We start from the raw sequence: 26,009 nt of genomic DNA on the forward strand, positions 1-26,009 counted from the left end.
AGAGAGCATGCAGGATTACCCATCCTTGCAGGAGCCAGAGCTGGGCAGGCAGCAGCTCTATGTTCTGTAGTCCCCCAGAAATTACTCATTGACGCAGGTAAACATTTAGGATAATATATTCCTTGGATATAGGGTTCAAAGCTTTCAGTATAATCTGGGGAGGAGAGGCCCATCTTGGTCCTTTCTTAGCAATGGACTGTGAATCACCAGGAGCACCAGGTGGAAGTAAACCACATTTTTGCTTGTGGAAATATAGTAAAGAAATGAAGCATTGAAGGGAAATGTAGTGACATCAATCTCAATGACCTCCAAGGAAGAAATGTATAAAGAGGAGAGAAATCCAGCACATCATAGAAGCATCAGTTGTGAACAGTTCAACAACACCTCAGAAATTATTCTGCCTGTAAGCTGACTGCAATAAGGGCCCATGATGTCTCCAAAGAAAAGGTGATACACAAACACACACATGCATATGTGCGCACACGCACACACAGAGCAGGCAACAACCATTTCCTCTCAATTTAACTCTAGAAAGTCCAAAAAATGGGATTACAAAGCTAGGAAAATGTAGAACCCGACAACCCATTACATGTAAAGGGACCAAAGATTAAAAGGAAAAACATGTTTTTAAAGGTCCTATGAATTACAGAAAGGAAATGTAATGACTGGCTTTCAAGAATAGAAAAGTTAAAAGGCTCAGGGGTTCAGGACCTGGAGGACTGAGTATAACAAGCCAGTGTGTTGGGGGCCACAGGTTAGAAGTGAGGATAAAGGCTGTGAGGCTCTGGGCACTAAAATACCCATGTGTCTGAGGTGGTCAGAGGCAAACCAAGTGCCTTGGAACGCTGAAGAAGCACAGGAGCTGGAGCACGGTGCTCTTTGCTCTTTCATCCCAGAGAGCTTTCCAGGATCCTGCTAAACTGCTCTGCTAACAGCCTACCTTTCTCATCCTCTCCTATGCTCTCCTGTGAAAGCAATGTCCTCTGCTCAGAAGGCACTGTGGTCTGTAGTGCCACAGGTGTGTCTGTCCGTGGCTCACTGTCTCAGCAGCAAACTGTGCTCAAGAGGGAATGGGGAAGAAGTCATTAGCCCCACAGTGGGGAGGCGACAGAGATGGATGGGGAGGCAGCTGTGTGCCTGAGCCAAGCAATGAAGAGGATCAGAGATGCATCGAATGACAGCTCAGCTCGGCAGGCTCTGCACAGGCACCTCGTCTCCATTACCCAATACCTAGCAGCCAGGAAAATTATTCCACACCCAAATGGCACCATCAGACATGGCTGCAAGGAGTTCTCTGCCTGCTTCTCACCCCAGAGGCAGGGAGGCAGCAACTCCTGCTTTAATGGACTGAGCAAGGGAAACAGAGAAAAGAAAGATGCATTTACTTAGCATAATTCTATGCAGAGCATGTTCCTATCAACTTTTCCCACCCAGTTTGACACTGCATAGAGACAGCTTTCATGAGAGGGAAGAGGTTCTCTCCAGACTCTGGTAAATAACAATACCAAATTTGCTTAATAAGCCTGTCCTGTAGAGGACAGTGCTGAATCTCCTGCTTTGGGTTCTGCTGCAAGGAGAGACTCTGGCTTCCACCTGCTGTCAAACACTTTCCAAGTAATCCTCTGCAACTGTGGCATCTGCAGAAGGACCTGCAGCATCAGTCACAGCACGAAGGAGGCACTCTGCTCTGCCCCACCCTGCTCCTCACCCCAGCTCCAGCGCAGCACTTACATGCAGGCTGGGATGGTAGGTAAGGACTCCGTTGTCACATAGCGTCACGTACTTCTTCTTCCACTCTTTGTTGAGAGACTTGCCACTGCGTTTGAGGAGAATGCCCTAAAAGAGAAGCGTAAAGAGTCTCAGACCTTGGTTGGTCCAGGCACCAACCATCTCAGCTCATGAACTGCCCCTCATATGAGACTCGTTTTGGAAGAGATATGAAAAATTGGACTCAAGAAAATATCTTCAAGACTGACTTCCCCACAGCATCTTCCCTGGGACCAGTAGGAAAAGGCTGCACCCCCTACCCACCATCCTCAGCACACCTCCCTAGAAAGCCTCATTCTCAGAGCTGAGGGTCTCCACATCCCAGCTCTGATCCCTAGACCCGCTGAGGGATCTATCACACACTATGCTGTTCCAAAACACTCCCTCAGTGCAGCTCTTCTTGTGCTAAAGGACAGCCCCAACACAAAGCAGAAACCATTCTCATCACCAGCTTTGTTACCACAGTGCTCCCAGACCATCTTCGACCACCACAAGCACAGGCAGAGGGATGGACAAGGCAAGGGCAATTTGGGACTTGCTGGGGCCAACAGAGTAACACCCCAAGATATGAGACTCGGGAGGGACAAATACTCTGTTGCCTGCTTGCAATTCTTGCTTAGGGATGTCAAATGGATGGAGCCAGGGCCACATTTCAGGAGCAGGTCCTGGGCAGCTGGTTCACCTCCTTTCATCATCAGGATTTTACACAAGACCTATCCTGTGATTTCCAGGTAGAGTACAGCTCTGAGTACACCTCGGACCTGAAAATAATCATGTTTCCATGCCCCAAAGCTTCCATTTTCCCACAGTCCTATCCCAGAACTTACAGTGATCTAAACCAACAGTCATAGTGAAAGCATTTGATTTGGGAATTCAGACTTCCTGCTTTCCCCATGCACAACACATGAACACAACATTCACATTCACAAGGTTTGTCTTACACATTCACAAAGCTTGTCTTAGACAAACTTCTTAGCAGTTATCCACTGCTATCTCCACCCACAAACTTCTTATATCCGCCTTATTTCCCAGCACTCAGCTCATTCTTTCCCTGTCATCTTGTCATGTCTCTGAACTACTCAGGAACTCAACGTTCTGTCCCCTACTTCCCCAAATGGTTAGTTAGGCTCTTTAATCTCTAGCAGTGACTTTTGATTGGCTCCGTGATCCACTGGATGTGTAAAACCATTTGAGGACTGTTACCTTTGCTTTATCATCATCTACGAAGAGAAAAAACTCTGCATCCCAAAGAATAGCTCTGGACTTCCTAAGCCTCTCCCCATCTCAATTCTGACTCCCCAGGAAAACTGCTTCTAGCAGCAATCCATGACATACCAGGTACAGGAGTAAGAGTGGAGGTGAAGAGGCTGGAAAACGAGGAAAGGGCAACAAGCTAGATGCAAGGGCTCTGGAGCAGGGACTGGGGAGAGAACATCAAGTATTCTGTTGTCAGGGAGAAAAGGACAGAACAGGCAGACAAAAGTATGAAAGAAAAGTAGAGTCTGGGAAAAAGCTGGATCTATCAACTATTGGGCCCAGGCCCTCCAAAAGCGCAGCCTGAATAGACATCAAGACTGTTCCTAACGTGGCAAAAATCTGGGCCCGAGGCCAGCACCTCCTCAAAAACCTGGACAGAGCATCTCTGTCCTGCCAGCTTCAGCATATTTGGGGGCCCCTTCGTACTGCTTAGAGACTGAGGCTGTTGCATCGCACAATAGAAAAACATAACAGAAAAGATGTAGGCTTTGGCACATGCTTGGGTAACAACGCTGCACAGACATGACCATGAAATCGACAATAAATGATGCAGAGGAGGCAGAAGTGCTCCATGACCATTTCTGTTCAGTACTTGGGAAGCAATCAGTGTGAAAAAGAAATGCCTCCTATTCTTACAAGGGAGAGAAAGTTAAAACACAAAGGTAAAAGCAATTTGATGGCGAAATCTGATAATTTGCCTTCAAGAGTTCTAAAAAAATTAGCTGAAGAGCTCATTTTGCAGTGGTTAAAAGGTACTGATTTTAACATGCCTTAAAACACAGAAGCAGTCTGAAAGCTCATGACCTGCCAAGATCTGCAAAAGAAAAAGCAATGACCCTTGTAATTACGGCCAGTTAGTTTGATGCTTATACTGGGCAAAACTGGAAAAGCCAACACAACAAGTAATAAGCAAAGAATGAAAAGACAGCAGTATAACTAATGACAATTGACATAGAAGTAGGTCACCAGAGAAGTCTAATGTTACTTTTTGTAAGATCACAATATCTAATGACAAAGGTAATTGTTGACATAGCATTTTTAGACTTCTGTAAGGATTTTAACTGATTAACACACACCATTAAAATAATACTGTATAAAATCCTTATCACCATTAATATATGGAGTAAAAACCAGTCAAGTAAAAGGTCACAAAATGTAACCATAAATGACAACAAAGTTTAATCATAAATGGCAAATCCATGTCCCAGAGAAGTATTTGTATATAGGTCCAATCAATCTGTGTTTGATCCATGCTATTTAATCAACGTCTTACCTGACGAGCTGAAAGAAAACACACAGTGAGAAAACTTGAAGAAAACATAGAAACTGCAGGGAGTAAATCATCGTGGTGACTGGCTGTTAACACAAACTGCTTCAGATCACTTAGCAAACTGGGCTCTTGAGAACAGTATGGATTTTAGCACAATTCATACAAGGTCCTGCATCCAGAAACACAGACTGCCAGATCATCTCGCTGCGTTGGCTCTCTTGGCCGCAAAGTACCATCGCTAAACAGACTTTGAGCTCACAGTCTTAACACTGCCATTAAGAAGCTAAGTGTACCTAGAAATGTAGAAGCACAGGACTATCAGGTTGGACAAGGCAGATGATACTACCTCCAGGTGTGATATTATCATAGAGAAACGGGGCTGGGAGAGCATTCAGAGGCCATGCAGTGGCACCGGTGTGCTTACATCACTCCAACCTTTTTGCATAAACTGCCAGGGACCGAGGTTCCATTTCCCCCCCCCAAGAGATCTGTTCCTAATGTTTTCCTACACCTCCCTTGATGAAATGGCAGCACACAGCTTGTCCAATCACAGTGAACAGTCCCATCTCCTTTGCAGCAGTGTTTAATATATCTGAAGACTGCTATTATGTCTATCTGCAGTCTTCCCTCCCCTGGACTTGCCTTTGTAGAACAGCATTAAGCTGGTCTCCTCTGGATGGTTTCCAGTCACTCCAGAGCTGAAGTGCAGTGTTCAAGACCAGACCTAGAAGCCCACTTGAGACCTTATCATGCCTAGAGGCAAGATTGCTTCATGTGTCTGGTAAGCAATACTCTCATGCATAATGTGCAATACTTGCATTTTTAAACAGCATAATATGGCTGACTATTCTGTTTCTGATCTACTACAGACAAAATTCTTTCCTTTAGCACCAGGCCATATATTTCCCTTATGGGTCTATGAAAATGATTACTCCTTCTCACATACAAAGCCTTTGATTTGTCCTTTTAGAATCACATCCGGTGTTCTCCTGTTTATCGAGAGCATTTTGAATTTCAGACCTGTCTATGAACTTGTTTGTAGCCTTTCCAACTTGGTGTCTTTTACACACTTACTAAACATGTAATCTATTCTATCACCCCAGTGAGGAAGATGAATGAAAATACACTGGATGGCATCGGACCAAAGACAGACTGTGGGGCCCCATTCATCTCGCCATTTGCAGTCATCCACTGAACAATCTGAGCATGGCTTTCCAGCCAGTTGTATATCAGTTAACCACGGCTACTCTACAGAACAACTCCAGATTAATATTTCCTAGCAGTGTCCAACATAAGCCTGTTAAGTGGACCATCCATAGGCCTTCTCTACCACACTATCCTCACTTGACCCCATGTCCTCTGACTCTCTAGCTACCCCATTATCTCAAGCTTCTCCATTATGCCTCATACCTATGTTTTTGGTTGGTTTCTTGGCAAGGAAAAAGGCTGCAGCTAATCCAGAAGTACATTGTGCTGTGGTGAGCTATGCTCTAAAATGGTGAGTGGTCTGTCAGACATCCAGGGGGCACGTGCATGCTGCATGGCAGCCAGCTGCAGGGGCCCACAGCACAAACCACAAGTCTATTGTTTCTTCGTATGAACAATTTATAAGACTATTTATAGATACTAAGCCCAATCTGGGTGTCACACTGAAAAATGAAAGATACTCAAGATCTGGAAACATGTTTTTTACAGTAAGGCCTGAAGAGAATCTTTAAATTAGAGACATAAGCCATAGGAAACAAGCAAAAAAAAAGCAGGGCACAAACAAACACTCAAAATGTTTGCAATTAATTTAATATTACAACAACTAATCCAGATAAATGGTAGATTCTCTGTACTTGAGAACTGTACATTTATTTTTCAAACAAATCTACCATAGACTAGACTGAAGTTACAAGTTTGGCTCAAAGTCACTGGGTGAAATTCTCTGCTTGTGTTATACAGGAAGGCTAACTGTGTGGTCAGGAAGATCTCTTCTGGCTTTAAAAGTGGTAAGTTCTAAAGACTGATCTGCCAATACATACCACAGCCCCAAAATTCTAGCTGCCTCTGTTCTCCTTAATATGTCTGCAATTCAATACAACTTGGTGCTGCAAGAATAGCTATTCAATCCTGTCACACTGCTGCATCCCCTATCAAGCCCCCAAAATGTGTTAGCTGCAGAGAAGAGTTCAGTTGCAATTAGTTCAGCATACAGTTGTGGAACTTCAAAAACTGAAACACAAGCAAAACCAGACCTGGAAACAGAGTCAAGCAGCAGCTCATTTTTTAACCCAGAAGGCACAAGAGTCCAAAACTTTCCTGAGAAACTGGGAGCAACTACACGATCTGAGTAAATATGTAATAAAATTGGGGGGTGGTGGGGGGAGAAGAGAGTGCTTAAGGCCAAACATTTGCAAGAAACAGCTGGATCCAGGGACAGTTGCACTTGTTCTTCACTGCTGTATTAGAGATTAAGAGGCTGGAGACAGAAGTTGAGATGAATCCAGGTTTTAATGGTGTTGCTGTGATGACAGCATCAAGCTTACTTACTCTGTAGCCCAACTTCTCTTCCTTTTTGCTGGTGAAATGTGGAGATTTGGACCAGCAGCATCTAGAGAATTCTTTTTCCTGTCTTCTAACCAATGAAGCAAAACCCCCACAACTCAAATTAAAGTGAGAAAATGCAAGGAGAACAAAATTGGGTGAAATGTATGAAAATGGCTGATGAGGGGAGGTACAGTATCTCCACAAATGTGCTCTTCCTTACCGCAGAGCTCATCACCTCCATACACGTACTTGGCATGCTTATGTACACACACACACATACCCCAGTATACCTCTGGTATACAGCTCCACCTGTGTGCCCAATGCCCTTGGCTTCTCAGGTCCGCACACTACTTGCGCACAGACACACATGCATTTACTACACCTCAGGCATCCTCTGTTTTTCATGGAAAGATTTACAAGAAATATCTTTTCCTTAAGTTTCTTCCTGATTGTCATACATGAAGAAAAGAACATATCAGAGACGAGAGGCAAGAGAGCCCAATCTTCTTCCACTCCCCACTTTTCCTTTCTTTTCCTGCATTTTGTTGGCCACTGTGATTGCCTCTGTGTTGTGTTTGGATTGTGGTGGTGCACAGTAAAAGCAGCAGCAGCAATATGCAGCGTAATGAAGCAGGGAGCAGCGATGGCCCCCAAAGGACTCGTTTACTCCACAAATCTCCCTTCCACTCACTTTTTGCTAAGAATTTTAACACCAAACTTAATTGTAAAGTCGTGTATTGATTGGAAAATGCAAATGGCAATTTAAATGTAATCTAAGCTCCCAGCATGATCCCAGCTCCCAAGGAGGAGGAGTCACCCGCTTTGGGCCCTACTGGAGTGAATGGTCCAAACTGAGCTGGGCCAGGGACCTGAGGGCCTGTGGGCTACCTGTGCATTCAGTACAGCATTCCCAGAAAGAATTTGGTGTGTGTGCAATTAGGAGTTTATTCCTAGTAAAAAACAGCTGGGAAAGCTTAGCTTCCTGGTTCAATTAACCCAATTCTCAGAGATAAGTGTCCAGCTATGAAGAAGCTCACCCCACCGTGCAAGACCATCCAATCCTATGCATCACCAAAAGGATGTTACAGCAAAGGGCTTCTGAGTCTAGGGCACAGAACTGCCCACTAGCAGGGGCACAGACCGTCTCTACAGCTTGCAGAGGGAGGAGGATGCTGTCTTCAGCATAAAGGATTCCCAGCACAGATTGGATGATAGCTGGACTCATCTGTCTCAATGGGCATTTCTATCTTTTTTAGATGTGAGTGGAAACAAAAGCAGGTTGCCCAGAGGAGTTGTCCTCAGTTGTCCTGGAGAAGGTGGAGATAAGCAAAAGCCATCCAGCCACATCTCTATAGCAACATACCTCCTTTTAGAGCCCTTCTCAGCTAAGTGAAGTCTCCACTCGGCCTTTCTCCTTTCTGCAACACCTGATCCAGCCTCTCACCTCAGGGTCAGCCTTTCCAGCCATAGACTCAGCTCTCTGCAGAAACTTATAGCACTGAGTGCCAAACCAGGCCGTTAGTAGTCAGAAGCACCACAGCCCTCTTTCCATAAGAGTCCAGGAAGAGACCATGCGCTAGTCACAGTGATCACAGCCAGAGGTATTCATGGAAGGAGACTGCAGGACACATCACCAACTGACTTGGATTATCTTTAGGTAATTTAAGCATGCATCAGCCTTGTTCTGCCAAACATAGAGATCAAATTACTTTCAAGGTTATCTGGCAGTGGCTGGAGCACCCCAACATGCAGTATTTGGTGTCATCATCCCTGCAGTGCAGGGAACGCTCCCTGCATTGCTGGGGAATGGGAAGCAGTCTAAAAATGGCCAAGCACCCAGGCACACTGTTTGTCACTCAGCTCCTCTCAAAATGACCGGCTTTTCAGTTCCTTTATGGCAAGGTAAGACCATCACAATATTGAAAAATAAATCTATCTAGAGGCTCTGCTTCTTTTCTGCCCTTCAAAGAGATGGCATGCAACCAGATCAGCACAATCTTTCAGAAAGGGTTGGTCCAAATGAGAGAGCAGAGACATCACCACCTGTCCTGATTCTTTGTGGTATAGGACTATAGTCTCAGAAAGCAATTGCTCCTTTTCATATTTGTGGTATCAAGTCATCCCTCCCTGTCCTGGAGGGATGTCTTGGCAAAGGGCTGACAGCACAGCAGGAGTGGTTCTGGACCTACTGCACTACATGCTTACACTAAGCTCATACTCCATGACCTCACTGAGGATCTTGGCCTCTTTTTTCTGTTAGGAACAAAGCTCTGTGCCTTCCTAAGATGCTATAGAACAATTGCTTAATTCAAGCAGTGGGAGGGCAGCAATTTCAGAGTGCACCTAGTATCTCAAGAGACAGGTCATAGCAGCGCTCTGTGGTCTTAACATTGCCCCAGGGCCAGCAACGCCTGCATGGTGCAACACACAGAGCCCAGGAGGGAGAACCATTTGCATAAACAAGAGCTTACCTTTTCAACAAAACACCACTTCCCCCAGCATCACTACATGCTCCCCTAAAAACACAGCAAAGAGCTCCCCTGCAAAGTCACCCTCTGCAACTTTGACTATTAGAGGTGCCAGTCCTGAGACTCGGCAGAGATCTGGATCTCAGAAGACAACACCATGCTCTGGGGTCTATTGGTGAGGCACTGCTGTACAAATGGTTCATTTCACTCAGCCCCTGAACCAGTCAGGTAACTGGCACCTAATTTTTCTTGTAATCCACAGAGATTAAGCGTACACTTGTTTTTGCAGACCTTGGCCTTTATCTGTCTCTCTTTCTCAGTACTTCATCTGTTCAACATTGTAATAGCAGTGCTCTGCCTACATCAAGGAATGATTTTATAATTCCTGTAAAATACTGCCATGCCCAGCAGACTGGTCAAAGTCAGGTCCAGTTAGCAACAAACAGAAACTTGGGAGCAGCTAAAAAAAATGCATCTGGCCTCCCTGGTTCAAGGAAAATCTTGGAAAGGGGAACCCCAAAGGTCCAGAAACCGAAGACCATGGATATGCTCCAACAATCAGACCTCCTGGAGTCATCCAGTTTGTTTGTCAGCTGCATGATTTTAAGGCCTAGGTCAAGTATAGCTCAAAAATTCAGCTGCTCTGTTTTCAGTCATCCCTTCTTTACTGCAGAACCTCTGCCCATTGCTTCCCCCACCTGGCACCATGGGCTGACACAGATTAGAGCAAACAGGTCCTGCCACCACAAACCAACTCATACCTCATGCTGACTCACAGCCAATAATTCGCAATGCATCATGTGGAGGCAGAGCTTGGACTGTGCACCTCATAACCATCTAGCTCTACACTGGATGGTGCGGGAGCAGGCAGGCTTGTCATCTCCAGTACACAGTTCCCACAGGAGGGTGTGCGGAGGCAGCCAGCTTCATGCAGAAACAAGGGGAAGAGCATAGACAGAGAGGCAGGCACCCCGGCAATACAAGCAGAGGAGGAAACCATTAAAGGAGGCTCGATCTCAGGTTCCAAGTAGGAGGTAAAAAAGGACCCAGGTTCCCAACGGAGGAGAGGCATAGCCTGGCATGAATGGATATGCCCCTTTCTGCTGCGGCCATGTGAGTCTTTGGCACGCCGGAACCAGAACTTTATGTACGACTCCCTGAAAACCCTGTCATAATCATTTGCTTCTCCCAGTGCTGCTCCCCTCCTGGCCAGAGCCCTCCTTCAGCACTGCTCCTCACAGCACTGCCTCCCACTGCCCCAAGCACCATCCTAGTGCTGGACAACAGCCCTGCATGAACCTTTCACAGTATTGCTACATGGTCCTGGGGATCTCTTTCCCCAGTGAAAACTCAGCACCAAATGGTACCAGGAGAGGTGGCACCTGCACAGGACACAGGTTATTCCCCTCCCATCCCACTGTCCAGCACTCCTGGGACGCAGAGACAAAATGGGCCCCACACGTGCAGCAACTCAGCTCTGGTAGTTTGTAGCCGGACAGGGAAGAGAGAGGCCAGGTGGGGCCATAGGAAGAAAAAGGGAATCAGAACAGGGGCTCAGGGTGCAAGGCAGAGGCGCAGCACAGACAGGTGCTGCAAAGCTGTGCAGACTAGTCTCACCAGTACTGCAGTATCACAAAACCCTAGTGGAAACACCATCTAATGAGTCCACACCGCTGGGTGTGCTTAGATGCTGCTAGGGTGCCCGGACATTCCCCACTGCTGCTCCTTAGCTGACAGATATGCGGCGGGCAGTGCCGCAGGGCTGGATTCCAACTGGTTGGAGCTTCCCAGAAACCCAGGAAGCAGGAGCAAAACGCTCTTATGCCTGAGCAAGTCGATGCCCAGATGCCTCCCTCTGATTCATGACGGCTCAGGGCACAGTCCCACGCTCACTGCTTTTTTGCCCATTGCCCGCGACCAGGAGAGCCTGTTCAGGCAGGGCGAGCGGGAGCAGGAGCAGTGGAGGAGCATCGCGGAGGAGCATCGCGGAGGAGCATCGCAGCGGGCGGCCGGGCAGCCGGAGCGGGGCTCGGGAGCCCTCTGCTGGAACGTGCTCTGCCAGCCGGCGCGCCAGCGCCCAGCTCAGGCCGCAGCGCGCCAGCCAGCACGCACGGCGTGGGGGTCTGCACGCGCAGGGGTGCCCTTGCACGTGCACCCCCTGAGCACGGAGCTGATGGCAGCAACATTGCATGGGAACACACGATGGGCCCGAGACGGATGTTCTGGGGAAGCATGCAGGAGGCATCGGCCGCGCAGCGCCAGCCTGCCCCGTCACGAGGGCGCCCCGCAGCTCCGCCCGGCTCATGCTCTCCCATGCCTTTTGCCATGTGAAGACACCCGATCCACACCACAAAGCCTAGCCGCACTTCCCCAAGCTTGCTCTCGCACGGGGCGGGAGGGAGAAGGATCGAACCTGCTTCATGGGAATGGCCCGCCCGCTGCCGATACTGTCAGCTTTACACTCCGGCACCTTCTTTTCTCGCTCCGGGTCTGCGCCCTTTCGAGACTGGAAGAGAAGAGACACAGGTGCATTAGCCACAGGGATGCAGGAGAAGCAAGTGTAGAGCCCCCGTCACCCCCAGCGAGCCACCAGACTGGACCAGACCACTCTCCCCCAGGCTAGGTCTCCCAGTGCATGGAGAAGCCAGCGTCTCGCCCTTCCCCGCTAGGGACACTCCCGTGCTAGCCACCCCAGATCTGTCTGCTGGTCAGCTTTCCTCTGCCCCCCCAGCAGCTTCCACCAGCGCTATCTTTCTAGCAGCATGGGGCTACCTTTGGCTCCCCCCTCCCATGGGGGCACACAGGACATGGCGACAGACAGAGATGGCATGGGATGCACGTGGAGCGTGGATGGAAGCAGGAGAGGTTAAGGCAGTGAAAGGAACTCACACCTCTACTAATCCAACAGATTTATTCTGTTAACACACTTGCACCATACAAAGTAGCACAGGTCACTGGGCAGAGATACCAGCCCCTTACAAAAGAGCATGGACAATAAATATCTATCATATGTCTAGAGAGCTGAGAGCAAAACCTGCCAGCCCCCAAAGGAGGCTGCGGTGAGAGCAAACTCCAATAAATACAATATGAAATATACAGTCTGTTGAGCAGAACTCATTCAAAGTGCTTAAGACAGAGGAAAATATCAAGTCATACACGGCATGGAGCACAATCAATACATTCAGAATCACAACAATGGCAGAAGGGCAGCGGCAGCGTCTCTCTGGAGCGTCCTACACACCCCTCGGTCCGGGAGCGCCCCATGTGCTTTGGATTAGGAAGGGACATTAGCCCCACATGCCTGGGACACCAATCCACTTGCTCTTGGGCCCAGAATAAAACAAAGAGATTGAAAGAGAGGAAAACTAAAGAGACACAGATGGCTGCTCTGCTGCGAGGAGGAAGAAGAGGAGGAGCAGGAGTCCATGCAGGCTGCAGGAGATGCAGTAGGGAGGAAAGAGCTGAGTGCTAGCGGCAGGCGCTAACAGCAGCTCCCGCAGGCAGCAGCAAAGCGTCTTTTGGCCCATCCAGCTCCACTCGCTGCTGTCGCCCTGGTCCCGGCGGGTCTGCAGGTCTTCCCACGCCATGAGGGTCGTCCGCCTGGCATCCCCGAACACGGAAAGTGCCTAGACAGCATCCAGCAGGCCCAGAATGTCCCAGCTTAAAGTGCAGGCGCAGGCCGTCTCAGCGCTTCCTAGACTTTACATTGGGGGGATTTAAAAGGCTCCTGCGTGTCTCCGAGAGGGGGACCCATGCTGGCTGGAGGGCGGGCGAGCCTCTAATCTTAGATCAATCCCAGTGCCCATCCCTTATCCGGCCCTGGAGAGGCAATGAAAAGTGAGAGAATTTGTACAGAGGTGCCGTGTGTAACCACCTGGATCTTCTAATTTGGAAGGAGTTGGAAAGGCCTTTTTGTTGATGAAAAGTTGGAAACAGTGGCACATATCTGCAAATATCGAGAGAATAAAGAGTTTGGCAAGTTATACTCAGAACACGGACACGAGTCTGTCAGTGGCGGGGCGTCAGAGGAGACGGGCGGACAGGCCGCTGCGGAGGTGGAGCGGAGGCAGCGGCAGCCTGAGCCGGGCCGGCCCGGCTAGCGGGGACCGCGGCGCCGCCACGGACAGGAGTCTGTCTCCACCTGGCGGTCTCCGACACACAGGCCCGCCGCCTGCGCTGGAGGCGTGCGGGTGTGCGGGCAGGGAGCTGGGGGGCGAGAAGAGCAGGAGAGGAGGAGGAGGAGGAGGAGGAGGAGGAGGAGGCAGCAGCTTGGAAACGAAGCTCCAGGGAAGGCGCCAGGCGCCTGGCATGGGACCGGGCGCGTGGCCGCCCCCGAGCACGGCACAGCCCTGCCAGCGCCGAGACGGCGGCAGCGCCGTGCGCCCAGCGGGGCCCTGCCGGGGAGGGGGCGCGCCGGGGGCCCAGCAGCACAGGCATGGGGAGGGCTGCTGGCTAAACTTACACCGCCTGCCAGGCAAACACTAAAGGCAGAGAAAGAGCCTTCCTGTCCCTTCCTTGCTGGCCCTGCCCCACTGCGGGAGGTGGCAGCAGATCAGTTCTGCCTGGAGCTGCTGCTGCTGCCACAACCAAATGGGATGAAGCTTTCGATGTGAGCCATGTATGTGCACCAGCACAGGAGCAAGCAAGTGAGCATGAGCCCAGCACTGCAACAAGTCAGTGCGAGCCCAGGATGAGCACGGTGAGCCCCACAGCAAAAGTGAGCAAGCTTGAGCCCAGAATGAAGGAGCAAGTGAAAGCCCGAGACGGATGATGACGTCCACAGCAAATAAGCGTAAGCCCCACAGCAAGCCCTCCTCCTCCCGCCACGAGCGTGTGCCCAAACCAAGTGACTGAGCATGGCACTGGCTGCCTCTGGGAGGAGCGAGAGCATGAACATGAGCTAACGGCGACTCCAGAACCCATCGGCGCAGGCGAGCAGAAGGATGGGTGGCAGTGCATGAGTGCCCGTGCGCACTGGTGCACAGCAGCAAGCATGAGCAAGAGAAACGGCGGGGAGGGAGAAACATCTGTCAGAACTGAGGTGCAACAGTAAGCATGACCATCGACAACAGGAGACCTACAGGGCATCTTCAGGCAGGCGTGAGCACACAGAGGAGGGAAGGGCTAGTGAGGAACAACCATGCGTCAGGAGCAGTGGATCCATTGCAAAGAACAGTGTGTGTTATGAGGAGGTTGGCAGGGAGACAGCCTGTCTGCCCGGAGCAAAGGGGCTGGGGGTGAGGATGTGCACTGCGGAGGGATAGGGATGTGTGCATTCAGAGAACTGGGAGCAGGGCAGGTACATGAGATGCAAACAGTGAGGACAGCACAGAGCATTCAGGACATCTGAGCAGATGCTTTCAGGATGTCAAAAGCTAGGCAAAATGGGCACACTCAGAGCACAATGAGTCAGGGGAATTTCAGATGTCGACAGTGCAATGACAGGGAAATGGCATATGGGATATTGAGAATTTTTATGCATCTAGGATCAGGGCAATGGCAGCTGTTCACACAGGATAACATGGTGCAACAAGTACAAGGATTTTGTTGTGGCCAGTTCCATAGACAACAGATACAGATGTACTGAGAGCAATGGTCGCTGAAAAGCACACTTACATGGGAAGGAGAGAGGGCATGAGGCCAGTATGTTCGTATCGGTGTCAGAGGGACAGGAGCACATTTATGTGGGGAACAGAGGATATCTACACTAGATATGGGGACAAGGAGTCACAAGCACTAACAGCAAGGGTCAATTTGTGGGCTGCGCTAACAGCAAGGGCAAGTCTGTGGGCAGGACTGTGCACACACTGGGTGAAGAGGTGTGTGCATGGTGTGAGAACATGCTAAGAGGCAGGCTTTAAATTCAACTAGCAGAGATAATAGCTGCAAACACGCCCTGTACCACCTGGGTCCCCAGGGCTTTCGCTGGCTCTCTAGTACCTCAGTTCATTGCTCCCCTCCCTCCATGCCCCACAGCAATTCCCAGGCGCGCTGCTCAAGTCACATTGACACGGGGTTTGGGTACTACAGTGAGTGGGGCGCAATGTCACATGCTGGGCTCTGCACAGCACCATTTGCCAGAGCACAGCTGGTGCCAGACAGCATGCCTGGTCACCAGGGGCTTCACTCCATGCTCTGGGGACATGGCCCTAGGGAGAGGAACCATAGAGGATCACTGGTGTTGTGCACACACAGAAGGAAGTAAAACTGTGCCCCCAGTAAAAACTCTGGGAACTCTGCTCATGCATACACACAGTTCACGCACACACATCAGCTTACCCTACAGACATTCCCGCGTCTGCAAGGAATGGCTTGCTCTCACTCACTCCCCTGTGCGCACACACATGCAGAAAACAATTCTCAGTATCACGGTCCCCACCCACTTGGAAAGGTTCCTCCTTCCTGCACACACACGCTCCTCCAGGCAGCACTCCCACACAGGCACCTGCCGAGTCCCCTGCCGCCTGCCCTCCCTGGCCAGAGCACACTGTCACCTGGAGGCTAACGCATGGACGCCTGGGGGCAAGATTGCTGCCCACAGCCTCCCTTCCCCCCTCTGCCCGCCTTCTTCAGAGAAAGCTCGACCCAAAGTTCCTCCTGCCCCTGTGTCACTTACCGTGAATATGTTGGAGCGCCGCTTGGACTGCTTGCGAATGGGGGTGGGTGTATTGGAGGCAGCAATGGTCTCAATCCGTAGTTCCCGCTGGCTGATGCTCGGTGTGGAGGGCACAGAGGAGGAGTAGTCACTAAAAGCTCCTCCACCATTGGTTGCCTAGGGCAGAAGGAGAGCAGGATGAGGATGAGCAGAAACGGGAGGCTGCTTTGAGGCAGGGAACCTCCTTGCACAGGCCTGCAGTCTCCCAGCTAGGGGCGAGGAAGGATAGCTCCAGACTGGGCTGTGGGAGACACACTGTTCCTCACACTGCCACTGCCCCATATGGCATCTTGGGAAAGCTGTTTCCCTTCTCTGTGCTTTAGTTTTTCTGCTGGTAAAATGCTAAAATTTGGAAATCAACAGCAAAAATAGCAAACATAGGGACATTTTACTCTGTCGTCTGTAGTCTAGGATTTCAGGGAAATGTTTCCTGATGAAGGATCTGGTGCTGAAGGCACAGAGGCAGCTATGAACCATGCAGCCCTTAGCAGCTGTAGCTGCATGTCCTCTCAGAGGGGGAAGGCTGGGGACACTTCAGCATGATCTCTCTCAAACACACAGGACCAGTGTAGCTAATCCTCTGACAATATGCTGGAAAGAACCCTCTTTTCCGCAAAGGCTGTCAAACATAAAGCAGCAAGATACCTCAACAACTACGTGGACTCTTAAGTCCAACCCGGTTCCTTTCCAGCCTCACCAAGACAGCTATGATACCATGGTAGATGTACAACCCCACAGCTCAGGTCCTGGCCTTTCCAATGTCCTGAAGCACAGGGTGTCACAAGCTGAGCTCATACTGTAAGCAGAATGTGTCTCTACTGCTACTGTTGAGAGGTGTACCCAATCTTAAGGATCGCATGCACCTCTTGCGCCTGCAGACTCTGACAGCAGCAGCAGCAGCCACCGCAACCTTAGCTGCAGTGGCCCCTGTGTCTGAGAACATACGGGAAAACATGCTGTGACTTCACTAACTAGCTTGACTCCAGGGGGAAGGGAAGGTTTAACCATCTAGTTTGTGCCAACATTTCAGAGATATATTTCTTTTAGAGAAGTAACTGTTCACTCCTATTTGGCTCATGCACACTCTACCGACCTGAAAATGAGATTGCAGGAGGTCCCAAGGAGCAACATTCACAAAAAAAAACATTTCAAATCTGCAGCCCATGGCATCATACTGTGAGAAAGGCTGAGCTCTGTTTGGCAGTTCACTGATTTTCGAACAGTGTTTCAAAAATACATTGAAGAAACTGCCTCTAAAAGGCTGAGAGAGCTCCAGCATCCTCTGCAGAAAGGAGCAGTTCACATGCTAGGATTTAGATGGATCGTGGCTGGTATCAATGTGTACAAGTATCTGAAGGGAGGGTGTCAAGGGGATGGGGACAAACTCTTTTGAGTTGTCCCGTGTGACAGGACAAGAGACAATGGGCAGAAACTGAAACACAGGAAGTTCCGCCTGAACATGGGGGGGGATTTCTTCCCTGAGAGAGTGACAGAGCACTGGAACAGGTTGCCCAGAGAGGTTGCGGAGTCTCCTTCTCGGGAGATCTTCAAGGCCCGCCTGGATGCAGCCCTGTCTACCATGCTGTAGGTGACCCTGCTGAGCAGGGTGGTTGGACTAGATGATCTCCAGAGGTCCCTTCCAACCTTACTGATTCTATGATTCTATGATTCTACAGAAAGGAGCAGTTCCTAAAACACTGCACTGGGATAACACATAAAAGCGCCACTACCAGAATGGTTATGTCTATCTGAGTAACAGTGAATAATACTGAAACAAAACCCAAATCCCGCCTGGGCCTAGGAAAAAATGGACCAGCACAGCTGGAAGAAAGAATTTATCTTACAAATTCCCTGAGGGGAACCTGAGGCACAACTGAACATCCCTCTGCCCCCTATAACACCTCAAAGTACTAACTGACTACCAAACCTGCAGTGTACTTATCTTCTGGCTTGAAATAACAGCCACCAAGAAGGCAGTCTACAAAAGGACCAAGAGGAATGCAACAGTCCCAGTGGATCCCAGCTGAACAAACAGATTCTACTTAGAGAAGGATGCCGCGGACACGTGTGGAGCAAGGATCCACCAGCAGTGCTTAGCAAGAAAATACCTATGTGCATACTCTGCACTTGGCAGAGTATGAGCCTTCTTCTATGACCAGAAGTTAAGAAATATTAGAAATGTGAAAGTGCTTGTACAGGCAGACCACCAACTGTGAACAACATATGCCTCTCCTAGAAAAAGGAGTGCAACCTGCACTCAGGCTACATCCTGCCTGATCTTTCAGCAGGGAAAGGGGGAGAAGTTGCATGAAAGAGTATTTCTTTTAAGAAAGGAAAGAGCCATGCAAAAGTCAGACTGACTTCTCCCTCTCTGAAGCAGAGCAAGGAACTTTGGAAGGATGGTAGGTAGGTATGTTGCAGAGAAATCTGACCACAAAAGAGAACTCTTATGATGGATCAGCTTCAAAGGCCACATGTTGGGAACTGACAGCTACTTATAAGAAGCTGAGGTGCTCCTCCTCATCCCAGGTTCCAGAACAGCTCCAGATCAAGCCTGCCCATAGATAGCACTGGTGGCCATCTGCTGCTGGAAGTTATGCTAAACACCTTTCCACAGAGGGGAAGAGAAACCTGTGAGCTAGGCACTCTGCCCTGACAAAATGTCTGTTAAAGGCCACTGTTTCCAGATGGGTCTGGAAGAACCTAACACTACAACAGGAGAAAGGGCAGCCCAGAGTTGCAGATGCTTTGCAGACTGCCTACCTCTGCTCTCTATGCAGAAGGGAAAGGGACACTGTACCACAAGAGATCTGCTGGGTTAAAACACTGCCTGGTGTCAGCCTGACAGCAAGTGCAGCTCAAAACGAGGAGCAGGAGGCTGTGCTGCCCCACAGCTTTCAGCAAAGCCTTGCTGCGAGCAGGTGGTTTCCTTGCAAGTGTGAGACTCAGAGCATCCCAAATCCACCCAGAGACAGGAAAGCTTCTGGCGCCCTGAAATCCAGAATGAGTGGGGATCTGGTCTGCTTACACTTCTCTGCCTCTAAGAGAGGCTGGGCACTCCAGGCTGAGAAGTGAACGTAGCCAAGGGGACTCGCCGGAGGCCATGCAGCTGACAAACTCTGCTGAAAGACAGATTGCTGCTGCCCAGACCTAGAGGAGGAGAGATCATCAAGGACCATGGAGAAGCAAAGAGAGATGCCATCCTGCCAGCGACTTCTGGACCATTAATCAGAGACAATTCCTGTAAACCATAGATACAACACTGCATGAAAAAGTATTCTGATGCGGAAAGCTAGAGACATCAAGCTGAAGAGAATTCACTGGGACAGCTTACATTCATGATCAGGCATAACAAAGCCTGTACAATCAGTATTTAATTGATGCATAATATGTGAAATATGTCACAAACAAGGAAAAGATTCAAAGTGTGAGGGAAGATGTGGTCAAAGCTGCAGTACAGACACTTGCTGTCCAAGCAGGTGAGCTAGACAAGGTAGCCAGGTGTCCAAAACACATGCTCCCAACTAAGCTCTGAGTATTTCACTATCTCAGTCAGTACATTTATGAAGCTATAACTGAGAGAAAGATTCAGTTCAGAAGATGCTACAGAGCCTGAACTTCTGCCACAGCAGTTGGGGCAAATCCTATTGATGCTAGGTGATGGATACTAAAACTCCTAGGAAGGAGTCTTGCTAAACTGTGTTTATATTTTACATATTCCATGTAACCTTGTTTTCAATTTTTGCCTTGGTAGAATAAAATTTCATTCTTTTAGCTCATAAATTTGTCTTGTGTTGGGGAGAATTTAAGGACTGTCTTTCTGGCATGGCAATGAACACAAGCAATAGAGCATGCTGGCATCCCCTGGACACCCAATCTGCAAGAGAAGTTCTGGGGCTGAAGTTGTCTCACATCAAGCTACAAAGCGTAGTGTGGGAGCTGGTATCATCCAGTGAGAGCTGAGGGCAGAGAAGGAATTGTGAAAAGCAGACAGCACTGCAGACTCCGGCTATATAGGCAATCTTGAACCAACACACTGTTCAGCTGAAGCAGAATGCTCAGGAGGAATCCAGGAACCCAAAACACATCACAGATATGGGGGAGAACCAGGACAAGAGGACATATTTGGGCAAGTACTTCAATTTTGCTCCTTGCAGCTATTCTGCTGATGTACCTAAACAACCACCAGCAGTCTCCACCAAAATCAAAGAACACAGTGGAAGTTGTAAGCTTAGTAAAAAAAAAACATGCAGGACAAATCCTTCCTATTAGTATGCAGTAGGTGGATAACCGTGTACTTCAAAGAATGTCAATTGTGCTATAGGGTGCTTGAGTAGGGAATAACTCAGGTGAAGTTAAACTGTATTAACTTCTGGCAAAAAAGGGGCATGAGGGGGAAAAGGGGACTGAAATTTGGAAAGGGCTCTGAAGGCCAGAGTGCAAACAGACAGAAGCCACTGACTCAGCATTTGCACAGGAACAGACCTGTATACAGAAGTGCACAGACCACAAAATCATAGTGGAGCACATCATGAGTTGAATTAGCTACTGGATGTAGCCTTCCACAAGGAAATGCAAATGCCCATTGTTTGAGCAGCAGAAACATATGCTGACTGCATGGTGAAACATGCTGCAACAGGCAAAGAAAGCTCCTGTTACTGAGTACAGGTTAACTGCAGTTTGTGTTTCATTTCACTAGCAAACTTAAGTTTCTAGTACTGTTCTCCTTAACTAAAATCTTGATAAATAAACCTCTTGCTTTTTTCCACAGACAGACCCAGCAACGTGCTCAGGAAGGCCGGGGACCTGGCAGTTCACTCTGCTAGCCTGTAAAGATTCAGCGCGGTGCCTGTGTTACCTCCTACTAGTGTCTGGGAATGAGTTCTCTGGCAGAAAGACAAACTTCCATTCCACAGCAAACAGGCAACGGAGACTCATCCCACTGCCTAGGGTACTCCTAAAGGCATCTCAGAGTCCCTGAAGAAAGGAGTAGAAACAGTAAGGAAATCATGTGGAATAACTCTGTGAGTGCTGCAAGAATCCACTGGCCCAAGAAACTCCCACCCACCTCCTTTACCCTGAAGGTAAAGGGCAAGCAGCTGCCAAAAGGGAGCAAGGTGGAAGGAAAGGCCAGATTATGGAGTGCCCAAACCCATCAGACCTGCTTGCCTCGTCAAGGGTGTGGGCAGGGCACAGAAGAAGAGAATTAGAACCAGCAGATAAACAAGAGCTTTCCTAGGGGACTACAGGGCCCTCCGGAATATAAGGTGCCTTTGAACTGATGCCAAAAGCAGACTGACTTCCTGTGAGTTGCTGGAAAAGGTCCAAGGAACAGAACAGCTCTGAATTCCCTGAGGGCACTCTGCACTCAGAGAGAGAGCTCAGGACTCTCAAGGGTTGATCCTGGACCTCTGGTATCTCAGAAGACCAGAGAGATGCTGAACAAATTACTTAGGGTCACAGACCCGATAGACACATCTGCCACATTCATAACTGCTTGTGGAAAATCCTGATCACCAGCTAACCTTTTACTACAGTTCTCCCCAAAGCAGAGAACAAGGGAACAACATACTCTGTGGCACTAGGCACTGCTATGGAATAAAAAGAAAAAAATGCCAAAATTCCCAAAGACTGAGGTGAAACCAGGGCCTCTGGCTAGTTCAAGAACTGCTTCATCAAGAGGAATCTCCACTGTGCAAGGACATCAAAACAGATCACACAGAACCACTATCTCAGAGTCCTGCCAGTTTGACAAACCGGCACAATCACTAAGGTAAGGACACTGGCCAACACCTCACAACAGGAGGAAAAAGTGCTCCTGGACAGATGGAGGATGTGATCTCCAGGGTCCTCTTATCTCCCAGCAATTGCAACAAACTTGATGGACTGTCAGGAGACCAGATAAGCAGTAACCACTCCCAAAATATCAGCCTTGACCATCAAACTACTTCCAGAAAAGATGTCGCTGCTACTAGAATGAGAAGCAGGGCAGGCATCCAGCTCCTGCGTGCTATAAGTAACCCTTTGTGGAGACCACCTGTTCTCATTTCAAGGAAAACCAGTGCCATCTTCACTGACAGCTCCAGACACAGAGCCTTGTACAGCTGTCCCTGCCTGCACAGGCCAAGAGATGAGGCACTGAGTAGAACACCCTTGTCCTCTTAAGGGCACTGCTGTCTCTCCTGAGCACACAGCTGTGAAGGGAAGCAGCCCTTGATCTTAGTAGCAGGCAGAAGAGAAGAGGGACAGTTCAGCATCTGCTGGAAGGAGGGACCCCAACCAGTGGGAAGGGTGAATTATTACTAGCAATTCCTCAGAAAGGCAGCCTGCCAAGGGACATGAAACAATGACAGAGGTGCCATCTCCTAACACAACTGACTGGAAGGAACAGAGGAACTACTGTCACTATGCATGGCAAGTGTCTGCAGGGAGCACCCCTCAGCACCCCAAAACAAGGCCTGCAGGGACAGAGTCACACACAAGCTCCCAATGGCTCCTGTTGGCCAAGGGCTCAAGATGCAAATGCAAGTCCTGATTTTCACACAAGTAGTACTCAGGAAAAAAAAAGATTATTCTGTTTCCAATGTGCATGTCTTTCCTGAGTACACCAACACCTACTGGCAGTAAAAGACAAACAGAAGAACCTAATTTGTATTTTATTCTGGCTTCCTTCCATCCGAAAGATGCAGAGTCCTGTGTTCCCAAACTCTTCCTTGAGGTCCTCGTCCCTGCCGCAGTACCTGCTCTCAAAGTTAGTGAAGGCAAGTTAGAAATCCTGGAGCAATCCCCCTTATCCTTAGACAGAAAAAGACACAACATGGCACTGTTCTGCAAAGACTTTTTCACTCTCTGTTTCATCCTCCCTGATGGTACACAGTCTGCTCATCCCTTCCCAGAGCTCCTTCACCTGGTGACTACATGCCTGGACCAGAGCTCACCTCTCAGCAGTGAGGCCATGGTCACACAGCCCCAGGAAGGCACCAGCACTCTCTGCATTCCAGATCCAGGCAGCAGCACCTTTGCCCTGCAGCTTTGTCTGCATTGAACTCTCTCCTGTGCTAGGGAAAGCTGCCCCAGCTCATGATGGAGACCATACCCTTTGGTGTGTCACTATCACTCTAGTGCAGTCTTTGAGCAGTTTATCAGTAGAGATTCTGGACGCTTTTGTGCCTGTGCTGTGACAACTGCTGTGACTCTGGTAGCTGCCAGTTTGCTGTGCTCAATATTCGATGTGTGTCCTCCTGCATGGGCAGCATGCCAATATGTACCTGAGTGCACAAGCTTCTCTGCCCAGGTCCATTTTAGACATGTCAGGGATCAACTAACTTGTGTTTCTCAAAACCACTTGGATTTTCTCCCTCAGGGGCTGAGAAGCAGTTCCAGAAACTCACTGCTCAGGCCAAGTGAGAATGAGGAAATACTTCACTGTATGTTATGATCACTCATCAGCTTTATTGCTTCACACTCTATTTATAGAAGTTATTTTTGTAATGGAGGAGAGCTGTGTAAACACAAAGCAAAGACTGCTTGAGTAGGCCTTTGGGAACTGAAAGGGTCTGTGCTCCTTGCTGAAGTCATAGAAGACCCAGAGAACAAAGATTAACTTTGATCCCCTCTGTGGCATAGAAATTTGTTAAGTGTGGGAAGCACACAGCTTAAGACAGACATAGCGCATGTCCAGGGGAGGGAGGACAGGGACAGCATAAGCTCCAAAAGGACACGGCTTATCATTTTTGCTGACACTTCTACAGTCCAGACAATCAATGTCTAGACAATAGAAATGTCTATAGTCCAGACATTTCTTGCTTGAAAAGACCTCACAATTATTTGAAAGACCTCACAATTATTTGAAAGTCCAGAGAAGGGAAGACTTTCCTTTGGTTGAGGAGGAAAGGATTAGAGACCTTCTGGGCAGGCTAGACATCCACAAATCCATGGGCCTGGATGGGATGCACCCACAGGTACTGAGGGAGCTGGCAGATGTTGTTGCCAGGCCCCTCTCCAGCATCTTTGAAAGGTCCTGGAGAACTGGAGAGGTGCCTGAGGACTGGAGGAAAGCCAGTGTCACTCCAGTCTTCTAAAAGGGCAAGAAGGAGGACCCAGGAAACTACAGGCTGGTCAGCCTCACCTCCAGCCCTGGGAAGGGGATGGAACAGCTCATCCTGGATGTCATCTCCAGACATATGGAGGAAAAGAAGGTGATCAGGAGTAGGCAGCATGGATTCACCAAGGGGAAATCCTGCTTAACCAATCTGATAGCCTTCTATGATGGACTGACTGGCTGGGTAGATGAGGGAAGAGCAGTGGACGTTGTGTACCTTGACTTCAGCAAGGCCTTTGATACTGTCTCCCATAACATCCTCCTAGAGAAGCTCAGGAAGTGTGGGTTAGACGAGTGGACAGTGAGGTGGATTGAGAACGGGCTGAAAGGCACAGCTCAGAGGGTTGTCATCGGTGGAGCAGAGTCCAGGTGGAAGCCTGTTGCTAGTGGCATCCCCCAGGGCTCAGGACTGGGTCCCATCCTGTTGAACTTCTTCATCAGTGACTGGGATGAGGGGACAGAGTGCCTCCTCAGCAAGTTTGCTGATGATACCAAGCTGGGAGGAGTGGCTGACACACCTGAGGGCTGTGCTGCCATTCAGAGAGACCTGGAGAGGCTGGAGGGTTGGGTGGAGAGGAACCTCCTGAGGTTCAACAAGGGCAAATGCAGAGTCCCGGACCTAGGGAAAAATAACCCTAGGCACCAGTACAAGCTGGGGGCTGACCTGCTGGAGAGCAGCTCTGCAGAGAAGGACCTGGGAGTGCTGGTGGATGACAAGTTGACCATGAGCCAGCAATGTGCCCTTGTGGCCAGGAAGGCCAATGGTCTCCTGGGCTGCATTAGGCAGAGTGTTGCCAGCAGGTCGAGGGAGGTGATCCTGCCCCTCTCCTCAGCCCTGGGGAGGCCTCATCTCAAGTACTGCGTCCAGTTCTGGGCTCCCCAGTAAAACAGAGACATGAAACTACTGGAGAGAGTCCAGCGTAGGGCTACAAAGATGATCAGAGGGCTGGAGCATCTGCCCTATGAGGAATGGCTGTGAGAGTGGGTCTGTTTAGCCTGGAGGAGAGAAGACTGAGGGGGGATCTTCTCAATGTGTATAAGTACCTGAAGGGAGGGTGTCAAGGGGACGGGGACAAACTCTCTTCAGTTGTCCCGTGTGACAGGACAAGAGGCAATGGGCACAAACTGAACCACAGGAAGTTCTGCCTGACCGTGAGGGGGACTTTCTTCCCTGTGAGAGTGACGGAGTACTGGAACAGGTTGCCCAGAGAGATTGTGGAGTCTCTTTCTCTGGTGATCGTCAAGACCTGCCTGGATGCAGCCCTGTCTACCATGCTGTAGGTGACCCTGCTAAGCAGGGAGGTTGGACTAGATGATCTCCAGAGGTCCCTTCCAACCTTACTGATTCTATGATTCTATGATTCTATGATTCTGTCATTGGTTTTCCATCAGAAAGCTCTGGCTCCCACCAGAATAACCTAGGCCTCTGTGGTAAAGCCATGTAAGCCTCTGTGGTAAAGCCACAGAAGCACAGCAAGGTGCTGTAACTTAAAGGTCCTGTCTCAGAGCCAAGGAGCCAGTGTTCACTTCTACACGGAAGTCATCAGTTTTCAGAAAGAATATTCTGGTACTCTCTATGAAGAAAAGGAAAATAAAGAGGCTTCTGAGCAAGAACCTTTAACAAAGCTCAGGACACACAGATACCTCTTCTGATGCCCAATCTTTGCTTTGCCATGGCCAGTCTTAAATCCTCCCCTTTTGTTCTAGCACTTCCTTTTTCTTCAAAAGTTTTTTCCTTTTCCAGCTTTTACTGGTCAGGTTTTGTCTATTTCAGACTTCATTTTTCTAAGCTAAACAAGTAAGCACATTATTTCCTCTCGTATTAGGATCTCCTTTCCCTCCCACTGGTATTTTTCCTGTTTCTACTCCAGTTCGAAAACACACTTAAACATGAGTGACTGGTGTGAGACTGAGGAGCCTGGTATCACCATACCCCATACAATGAGGAACACGTTTATC

General features: G+C 49.2%; 1 protein-coding gene across 3 annotated transcripts in view; it reads right to left on the reverse strand.

The window, feature by feature from the left end:
• Positions 1 to 26,009, reverse strand: part of AGAP3 (ArfGAP with GTPase domain, ankyrin repeat and PH domain 3) — a 164,554-nt gene that overhangs the window by 55,961 nt on the left and 82,584 nt on the right. The window contains exons 8-10 of one of the 3 annotated variants that reach the window (XM_062568600.1): positions 15,911 to 16,066; positions 11,708 to 11,800; positions 1,732 to 1,836 (exon numbers count right to left, since the gene is read on the reverse strand). In XM_062568600.1, the coding sequence (XP_062424584.1) occupies positions 1,732 to 1,836; positions 11,708 to 11,800; positions 15,911 to 16,066 (354 nt within the window). Of the gene's footprint in view, positions 1 to 1,731; positions 1,837 to 11,707; positions 11,801 to 13,120; positions 13,241 to 15,910; positions 16,067 to 26,009 lie in introns of those variants that run through there. The other 2 variants (XM_062568602.1, XM_062568601.1) reach the window with 2 other exon arrangements.

Source organism: Rhea pennata, chromosome 2 (assembly GCF_028389875.1).
Source record: "Rhea pennata isolate bPtePen1 chromosome 2, bPtePen1.pri, whole genome shotgun sequence".
In the NCBI taxonomy this organism is placed as follows: Eukaryota; Metazoa; Chordata; class Aves; order Rheiformes; family Rheidae; genus Rhea; species Rhea pennata.